We start from the raw sequence: 10,763 nt of genomic DNA, 5'->3' as shown, positions 1-10,763 counted from the left end.
ATACAACTCTGTTAAATGGACAGCTCACAGACATGACCGATGTGATCATACAGTCCGTACCGTCCGCCGAGTAAGCGACCACTGACTCCACGGTGGTGACGTTGAAATGTGCACAAATTTGGTACTATATCTTAGCATTATAACAGCAGTAACACATAACACAATTTTATTGCCACTGAGAGTAGTGGAAATTTAGGGGAGGGGAGGGGGTGAAGTGGAAGGGGGAGGGGGACTAATAAAAATCAGGAGAAGGTAGGTTAACTATTATAACCAGGCAAGCACCTAAAAGATGACTTATAGTAGTTTTGGTAAAGTAACGCCCTCCTCGCACCACATGCCTACTGTCCTTGCAAGTTATAAGATGACACTAAAATGACGAGCATAACATAAGATAAATCCCTGACATCTCAGGTAATTTCTCTTCATGGCAAACGGTCTTCCCATTCAACTTCATATTTCCATGTTGCCACATTCAATTATACAAAACAATTTCAGTGTAAACATTATAGGTCTAAGTGAAAACCACTAAGTTGGTCTATCTTAACGGGAACCAACACCAATCCCGCATCCTAATTCCTATCATAAATCCTACCTTAATAAAGAAGAACGCCCAAAACTGATTCTGTTCCAAAAGTTAAACTTCTATCTTATGAACTGAGATAATATATTTCGTTTTGCTACCATGATTCTACAGCAGGAAGGGTTAACAAACTTTTGCGTCTTTGATGATAAATGCATAATCAGTGGTCATGAAACAATGGGATTCAAAATGCAAATTAACAGATGTTTGCACCGAAATATTCTCAAAGCCTAGCCTGTAGAAATTTGTAAAAAGCTTTAAATAAGAAGGCTCTTGTAAAATTGACGTAGTTCTTCGTTCAGCTTGTTGACGCAGCCTACATACGTTTCAAGATGAAGTTCTTGGTGTTATTTGCGTTCTTTGTTCTTAGCGAAAGCGCAGTTCGCTACGATGGGTGAGATCTTATTTTATCTTTATTATTTTATTTCTTTGGCATCCTGGGACGTCTTCAGAAATACCTCCATCACATTTCTTGAAACTTCAATGTTTTAGTATATTTGCATGTAGTAATATTTGCCGCTCTCATATACATCATGATTTGTAGTTGATATATTTGCACATTTAGCATATATATAAACTGTAACGCTGCCAACATCTAGGGGTATAGGGAACTCCTCGTCTCGGAACCAACCGAAGGCGCGGGGAAGGTAAGTGAGGAGATGGTACAAAACAAAACTCAAAGTCGGACAGCAGACATCGAAAGTATAAGGTTAACGAGTATATAGTTCTCATCTCATTCTTTTCACTAATTTGTATACTTTACATAGATATATGTAGCGCATAGCCGCGCTATAGGGTCAGGTACCAATCATGACCGTAGCAGCCCAACTATCGCGCTGCGCAGGGGTCGGGCACTGCACAGGAGTTGATTAATCCATATAAATAATATCTTGGAAGATTTGTTTCTGCATAGCATGTAAGCGGTCTTGTTGGTCTTAAAAATTCGTAACAATGCTGAGCGAAGTTTGTGTATTTTCCATTTGCCAAACAATCCCTTTCTCGGCAAATCGAAACTCCGAAGTGGATTCGTTTTACGAATGAACTTCGGGTTTGGTGGGTTTAGTAATCTAGTTCAGTGAGTGTATTACCTACGTATACTTCTTAAATCGGGCCCTTCGTGTTGCTCACGAAGCGCAGACTACATTCAATCATAGAGCAACGGATCCAACATTTACCCTGCAGAGCTTTGCAGTATTTACAAACAACCAGCTCCACGAAAACTGTAGTATGTAAGTACACGTTTAAGCAACGTCGATTAAATATCTCAAACTTCAATGACTCTACGTTTGACGATGTATGAAATACAGTAGTTTATACACACGAACGGTGCACCAAAATCATGACTGAAGCACGTGGACAAAGGGACCGCGAAAATTTACGCAAGTTTGCAACGAAGAAACTACTGTGGTATTAATGCACATTTCACATTAGCAACTATCAATGCAGAGAGAACAAACATATACTGTGAGATGAAAAGTTCGATTCAGTATCAGAGATCATGACGTTGTTAATGAAATTTACTTGTTCAGGACGTTAACGAATTTTCCCCTTGTCGCGTTCCATAATTAAACCATCATACTTTGCGTTTATTGAGCACTAAATATTCCATAATGTTTGCAGACAATGGGTAAGGGACAATAAGGCAAGTAAATCGCCGGAAATTTGGAAAAACATCATTGGCTTTATTTAGCATGAAAATCAGTGTAATAGATATGTTGTGATCTCTGCACGGAAGCAACTTACGCGTTTGATTGTTAGCTCTCGACGTCACTGCCTGGACTGTCAGAACTAATAATTTTCTACGATTCATTGAGTGACGACACAATCGAGTCTCCCTACATAAAACTAGGCATATGCTATGGCTGTTATATTTTCCTCCCCAATTCTACTAACGCTTCACAGGAGGAATGCATCACACACAGTTGCAATTCACAGAAACGAATCGCACATAGTAAGGATCGACCCAGCCAATTTGGCAAAGAAAAATTGATACGACTTAACAAAGGCTAATATTGTAGCAGAGTTACCTGCACTTGTCTTCATGGATTTGTGTACTCGTACACTCTTACTATATGGAGAAAAACTGAAAGAGGGGTAAACTTAAATATATATATATATATATATATATATATATATATATATATATATATATATATATATATATATATATATATATATATAAAGAAGAATATAAGTATTACATAACTATACATTTGTCAAACGTGCAGAGGAAACTCGATAATTGAAGGAACTTTTTTATGTCTGTTGCAATTTTATCTGCGATATGCCGCGCTCGATATATAGTACGAAAAATTAAATTCTCTTCTCTTCTTTCCTGCAGGTACAAGACCTACAATTTACATCCCAAATACACCGCCCAGTTAGAATTCCTGAGGAACCTCGAGCATGACTTCGATGGATCGGTTATTATACATCAGATTTTCTTTTATCAAAAGAATATTTTTCCCACCGGGGTCTTAAACGACACAAGTATTCCCTATACGTCGGGTCCTCTTGTACTTGTTTAACTATATAGTGATTGTCGCAGATGGTCTTTGGTTGTTGGAAGGAGCTCAAATAGCCCCCCCCCCCCCTTCCACGTTGTATGAGCCCTCTACAAGTATCGTACTCATCCCTAAATTCCAATCAATGACAAGTGCGAACTTACGAAGATCTAGAGAGGACATGGTAAAAAAAATATATATTACGTACGTACGTAATATTTATAACGTACGTACGTAATATTTATTACGTACGTACGTAATACATATTACATACGTACGTAATATTTATTACGTACGTACGTGATAATTTTACGTTCTATACTGAAGATAGTAAGAAGTGGCGGTACGCGGTATACATACTGTAACATATTTGTCTACATGCAAGATACGTATACACCACAGAAGTCAAGCTTATACTTATAGTTAACTAAAAAATGCCGGAGACAGACTATTGGTACGTTCGTTCGACTAACACCACAGGAATGTCTGTGCTTAGGCTTGCCACAATATAAAAATCTCCACATCCACAATGTCTGAATGTTTCCTGCGATACAAGAATAGGCTCCTCAGAATGCGTCTGAGATATCTTTCGCCTAACTATTATCCGATGCTTTGCTGTCAAGTAATAAAGGATTTCCTTCTCGCTAAACCCTAAATTAATGTACATACGAACAAGTTCATCCCTCTCCATCTTTGATATGAAGATGTATCACCGGCAGTATATAACGTAGGCTCCCTTACGTTAGACAAGTGTTAACATAGGCTATATCACTAAACACGTACATATACGTAGGCCTACATTCGTTATAATTATTAAATACGTACGTGATAATCACTACATAAGTACGTAGTAATTATTACGTACGTAGTAATTATCACGTACGTACGTAGTAATTATCACGTACGTACGTGATATTATTACGTACGTACGTAGTATTATCACGTACGTACGTGATAATTATTACGTAAGTACGTAATAATTTTATTTTAACCATGTCCTCTCTAGATCTTCGTACGAACTAATACGGTACGCTGCTTACTCACATATAATGATATAACAAACAAAAAACTCGAAGGGGTTTAGGGGGGGGGGGTGAGTGAGGGGTTGAAATGGGGGTGGAGACGGAAGTGATTCCCTGCAAAAACAGCGTTGTTGGAATGATCGTAAAAAGTGAGTGTTCATGTATTTATTAGCTACTATATGTTTAGCTTCAGGTCAATTTGCGTGCCTCGCGAGGTTTCACCCCACTGTAATTACACCCAACCTATATTTTATGCAGCTCTTTGACAGTGGCCATGTGGTTAATACTTATATATTATATTTGAAAACGTTACCTCAGGCCGAAAAACGTCCCACACAAGAATGGTGTCACCCAATGATGCTGCACCTATCATAGCACCCCTCGATCATTCATATTTCTTTTTCATTTCACATAAAAGATTGATTTTTGGACCGATCCTAACATACTTGGCCGTTCTGTGGACATTATGATTCCACCACACTTACAAAGTTCTTTGGAAGATCTGTTTCGTCAACATGGCATTGACTACAGCATTGGTTTAGAAGATGTTCAAGATGCTATTGAGAAAGCCCCATCAACAGCCGCTGTGTTCGACTACAACAAGTACAACACTTTCGATAACGTACGTTATTCTTTGCTATTTGTTTTGGGACCTCTTTTTAGTCTTCATGTAAACTTTTAACTATATCCCAAGTAAATATGCCAGCTATCACCTTTCAAGCTACACATATTTTGTTTCTTTATAGTAGTGAATGAGTACAGATTATTAAACAAGCTCAAACGTTATCCAGGCTATGACCCCACCTATTATCTCATTCCCACTGGCGTAAAAACTGCAAGCAGTTACATATGAACACGCACGATCGTATGGAAAGCCGTTTTAACATTTAATAAGGAATTTCAGATATCTCGAAATAATTTCAGATATCTCAAATTAAATTACAGATATCTCCAATTTATTTAAGATATCTACAAATAATTGCAGATATCTTAAAATCAATTTCAGATATCTCGAAATACCAGGGAATTTCAGATATCTGAAATTGAATTCGAGATATCTCGAATTCAATTTCAGATATCTCGAATTCAATTTCGGATATCTCGAATTCAGTTTCAGATATCTGAAATAGAATTTTGGATATCTCGAATTCAATTTCAGATATCTCGAATTCAATTTCAGATATCTGAAATAAAATTTCAGATATCTCGAATTCATTTTCAGATATCTCGAATTCAATTTCAGATATCTCGAATTCAATTTCAGATATCTGAAATAGAATTTTAGATATCTCGAATTCAATTTCAGATATCTCGAATTCAATTACAGATATCTGAAATTTCCCGATTAAATGTTAAAATGGCTTTCCATACGTGCCATTTTAACATTTAATCGGAAATTTATGCATATGCATTTCAGATATCTCGAATTCAATTGCAGATATCTCGAATTCAATTTCAGATATCTCGAATTAGAATTGCAGATATCTTGAATTCAATTTCAGATATCTCGAATTCAATTTCAGATATCTCGAATTGAATTTCAGATATCTAAAATAGAATTTCAGATATCTCGAATTCAATTTCGGATATCTCGAATTCAATTTCAGATATCTCGAATTCAATTTCAGATATCTGAATTAGAATTTCAGATATCTCGAAATCTATTTTAGATATCTCGAATTCAATATCAGATATCTCGAATTCAATTTCAGATATCTGAATTAGAATTTCAGATATCTCGAAATCTATTTAAGATATCTCGAATTCAATTTCAGATATCTGAAATAAGAGACAATTTCAGATATCTAAAATTCCCGATTAAATGTTAAAATGGCTTTCCATACGATCGAACCGACATGCGTCAATCATTAGCGGGAAAAGTGCCCAATGATTTGTCTTTAAAGGAGAAGTAAACCCTAGCCTTTTCTGCTTAGAGAACACCGTTTGGCAGGACGCTCTTTTCGACAGAAGCAACACGAATGCTTGAAAACATTTCTTTCAACCTTAAAAATCGATTTATTTGTCATCCATGGCATTCGCCATTATACCGTTTCCCTTCCCTGCTCCTTCCTCCGGCATTTTGCGCCAAATTCTGAACAATCCCCGAAAGCAAGTGTACAATTCATATGCAGAGAAGGGAATTGTTTGACTGACGATGTGGCTCATTTGTGAAGCGCCCTCGTTATTGAAATTAACATAATGGCGTCCCACACAGTAGCTATGATTAAAATAATTATAAAATTCCTGGAAGTTCGGGGAAAGGTAGTTTCGGCTGATTATTTCTCAGAGGGTGTAAGAATATTCCTCTCTACTATGAGGTCACTGCAAAACCCCAGTGTTTCTTCATGGTTAACTATATCCAATTACAAGATAATATTACAGGTATTTATCGGTATATGCGTGTCTGTAATTAAAGCATCAGGCCGCTAATCAATATATATGGTAAGTAAGATAGACTCCTATGCACAGTGCAACTATACCGCATCTTTGGATCATAAAACAAACATGCATATATAAGTCCGAAATTACTTAGAAATATTGCCGTATAGATAAACTCTCTCCAAATATTACCATTTCATAACAAGATGTAACAAACGGTGACTACAAGCAGCGAGTTATAGGGTTGCTATACAATGAAGAAATTGTCATTATATTCATCACACGTTCCTTCAGTGCTCTATTACAAGAAGCGAATGAACGAACGAAAAACGAACAAACGAACGAACATTGCGTTGTCATATCTTCTTTTCTTTTGATCCGTTGACAGATCGTCACTTGGATGACTGATTTTGCCAGCGCTAACAGTGACATCGTCACTGAGTTCAACGTCGGCGTAACATTTGAAGGTCGCCAAATTAAGGGAATAAAGGTAAACCGAAAGAGGAACCTACTTGATCTATATATATATATATATATGTATAGGCCTATATATATATATATAAATAAATATATATATATATATAGGCCTATATATATACTCATTACGATTTTCATTTATATATATATATATAGGCCTATATATATATTTATATATATATATATATATATATATATATATATATATATATATATATATATATATATATATATATATATATATATAAAGGGGAAAAGAACAACAACAATTGTAAAAGTTCTAACTATTTTGCTGAAAGAAATCTCATTCCTCTATATAAGATTCACAAATACAGAACCGGTCATGCAACGCCCGAGGAACTCATGCCTATAATGGTAGGAAAATACCAAAACCGCATTTTGTCTCGACTACCGCCTTGCTGGGACGGATGAGCACATATTTTATAGTTCAAAAGCAATATAAAGCAGGCCACTATACTAGTGCACGCGGAAAGCAAATCAGGCAGTTATTTTCCAAAGGAAAATGTTGGAGGGACATAGTTAATTGATTAAACGTTCGTTAGTATAATGATACAGCGTAATGATCTTTGCAGCAGAAAAGTTGCATGCTGCTAGTAATATGATTACAGGAAGTTGCAAAATGTTAATCTACATATTGCATGGATGCTCTCCAGTTTTAGTTTGTGATTGTTTGGTTACTATATTATTGAATTGAAAGTCTTTTCCGAGCAGCTTTATGTTTTAAGAATTCACATATTCGTAGAAATTTCTTTGCTTTTAGAAAGTGTAATGAGGAAATGAGAACATGTCATGGAAATCTATAAACTGAAATATATATATATATATATATATATATATATATGTACCAATAAAAGTGTATTAATTGTTATTAAGAGTTATTAGTAATTGAATTTATTAGCATCCTGATGTTATTAATTATCACAGATTGGAGAAAACCAAGGATCAAGCAAGAAAGCTGTTTACTATGAAGGTGGTATTCATGCTAGAGAGTGGATTTCCCCTGCTACTGTTATCAACATTGCCAGAAGTGTAAGTATATATACAACAATAACGCGTTGTCAGAAGATCGCATGCGCATGTGTAGTGAGAGTAATCCTGAACAAGTTATTGTAGCACAAGAGTTGAAGGCTCCCTGACGCTGGTTGCCATAACATAATGAGATCAGCACAATAATGGGATTAACACAAGGGGTACAGCATACAACTTTTATTTTTTATTTATTTTCTTATTTCATTTTTTCTTATTATTTTATTTATATGTAACAACTGGTTAATGACTGCACATTATTGGCAATTCAGCTGCGGTTGATATGCTGACTATGCGTGCGACTATACATACAACTTAATTGTTCTCATGCGATTTATATGTAACAGCTAGTTGATGACTACAGAACAGGTAATGCAGATGTCAAAGAGATGCTGGAAACTTTCGACTACTACATTGTACCTGTGTTGAATGCTGATGGATACGCACATACATACGTAAGTGCTTTAATGTTCTCGCAGCGATGTATCCAATCAATATAACGGTGAAGAAGGAAGTGGAGGGGGGGGGGGGTGATTATCAATTGCTTACGTCACTACCTTTTCTCATCAATTAATCATGTAGTTATATAGAAACAACCGTATCTCTCTCTCTCTATATATAAAGATAGATAGATAGATATTAACAATAGATAGATATATAACAATAGATAGATATATAGATAGATAGATAGATCGATAGATCGACATACATATAATCGAGAATATTAAGGATTATGTATATTTTATATGTGCAAACGTGCAGAACATTGTTCATTGTTTATAATAATTATCATTTATGGCAATGATATACTCATTTGCATATAATCAGGCCAATGGTGGTGATCGTCTTTGGCGTAAGAACAGAAATTCAGATGTTCCGGGCCGATGCACGGGTGTAGACCTAAATAGAAACTGGCCGTACCAATGGGAAGCTGGTATGTATACCGTATACAACGTATTTATGAAATTATTTTACATTTTGCAAGAAATATAAACGTCAAATAACCGTCATTGTAAACCGTACCCTCTTCTCAATAGATATTTGCAATTATGACAATGTTTCTCTCTCTCTCTCTTTATTTTCATATCCTCGCAAGTCTGTTATCACATCTTCTTTCATTCTCTTCAGCCAATGGTGTATCCGATAATTCTTGTGGTATAACTTACAGAGGACCAACATCAGGCTCTGAGTTAGAAATCCAGGCAATTACCAACTTTTTAGTGGATGAACAAAGAGAATGGGTCGGTTTCATCGACTTTCATGCATATTCTCAGTTGGTCCTGTCTCCCTGGTCTTATTCCAAAGTAGCTTCACTCCCTGCTGATTCCGACGTTATGGTTAGTACTACGTCTTAATTTTATTACAAACAAAAAGAGCGCCCCCAGATTATGAGACTTCTCTCTCAACTACCATAAAATACAATAAGCAATCTTCATAATAAAGTTAATAATTCTGACTGTGAGTCATTTATTGGCACGTTGCTGTCAAACTTTTTCTATACGTAGGAGACCCAAAATAAAAATATGACTACATTCTTCTACTAATTATACCATATATAGGCCTACGTGCATGCGTATGGGGTGGGGGGGGGGGGGGAGTAAGAGGTTGTTTATGTGTTACTTATACTTGTTACCTGTGAGGAGTTTCTTTCGCTTCATTTTCATTATCCTTCCGGTTGGGGGTATTTCAATTTCTTAAGCCCCCAAGAGTTGTGTTTAGGTTACTTCCTGTCACTTTACGTAGGCCTATATAGGTCTACTTTGTACTCCTATAGCAAATGATAAAACATATCAATGCATGAATGGTTAACTCTGTCTCACATGCAGTATAAGGTTCTTAATGAAGTTTTATCTGTTGTTGACTAATTCAACGCAGGCTAGCAACGTTGGGGTGAACCATATATATATTATTCACATAATTAAGAACTTCCTTATTTCTGAACTATTCACAGGTAGACGCAGGTACAAAGGCCGCGACTGCATTAAAGGCGGTATATAATACTGAGTACACCGTAGGACCATCAGCCAGAACTCTCTGTAAGTTATAAGGATCAAAGGTTTCGCATGTATATTAATAATGTATGAAAAGTACAACCGCCTTCCTTTTCTGTATAGGAAACGCATATACTTACGTTGGTACGAAAAGGCTCCTAAATCATAATCCTAACCCCCTAGTATTGACTAGAAACGTAGCAAGGAATTTTGATGGGGGGGGGGGGCAGAATTTTTAACTCGAGGGGCACTTCTCATGTGGGGAGCATTATTACACTTAACGGAGCGCCATGATGTAAAAAGAAAATGTTGGCCAAAAAGGCCTCCCACGTTGCAGGAAATAAACAATAGTCAGAGTATTGTATTAATTATGCAGACGAACTTTCAGGGGAAAGATTGAGAAGGGTCGCTTAGGTTCCTTCAACATGAAAAAATATTTCCTGCTTTTAGTGAATATTATATTTCGGGGTACTCAAAGTGGGGAAGGAGGGGGGGGGGGGTCGCTCCCATTGCTACGTCCCTGGTATTGGCTACTATTGAATATTATCATTATTCGATTGGCTGCGGGTAGTGATGATTTATTGGTCTGTATAATTGTCTAACTCTTCTTTGCCGGTTTCGAAATTAAACGTACGGTGCAAAGGTGCAACGACAACTACCTCTGGAACCCCCCCCCCCACCTGGTACGGTAAAAATTCTGAAGGAATAAAACATTTACCGTTCTTAAATTTTCACCGTATACGTGACCAGGGAGTCGTTATGG

At 36.4% G+C, this 10,763-nt stretch overlaps 1 protein-coding gene across 1 annotated transcript in view; it reads left to right on the top strand.

The window, feature by feature from the left end:
- Nucleotides 1-814: 814 nt before the first annotated feature.
- LOC139979559 (carboxypeptidase B-like) overlaps nucleotides 815-10,763 on the top strand; it is a 12,205-nt gene continuing 2,256 nt past the window's right edge. Inside the window, exons 1-9 of the mRNA XM_071990493.1 lie at nucleotides 815-974; nucleotides 2,922-3,003; nucleotides 4,525-4,728; nucleotides 6,874-6,975; nucleotides 7,908-8,012; nucleotides 8,357-8,464; nucleotides 8,838-8,943; nucleotides 9,138-9,346; nucleotides 9,961-10,045. Coding sequence (XP_071846594.1) covers nucleotides 913-974; nucleotides 2,922-3,003; nucleotides 4,525-4,728; nucleotides 6,874-6,975; nucleotides 7,908-8,012; nucleotides 8,357-8,464; nucleotides 8,838-8,943; nucleotides 9,138-9,346; nucleotides 9,961-10,045 — 1,063 coding nt within the window. The 5' untranslated portion in view covers nucleotides 815-912. The remainder of the gene's footprint in view (nucleotides 975-2,921; nucleotides 3,004-4,524; nucleotides 4,729-6,873; nucleotides 6,976-7,907; nucleotides 8,013-8,356; nucleotides 8,465-8,837; nucleotides 8,944-9,137; nucleotides 9,347-9,960; nucleotides 10,046-10,763) is intronic.

This window comes from Apostichopus japonicus, chromosome 14 (genome assembly GCF_037975245.1).
Source record: "Apostichopus japonicus isolate 1M-3 chromosome 14, ASM3797524v1, whole genome shotgun sequence".
Classification (NCBI taxonomy): Eukaryota; Metazoa; Echinodermata; class Holothuroidea; order Aspidochirotida; family Stichopodidae; genus Apostichopus; species Apostichopus japonicus.
Note: the sequence above shows the minus strand (reverse complement) of the source record. Positions and strands in the feature narration are given on the sequence as shown.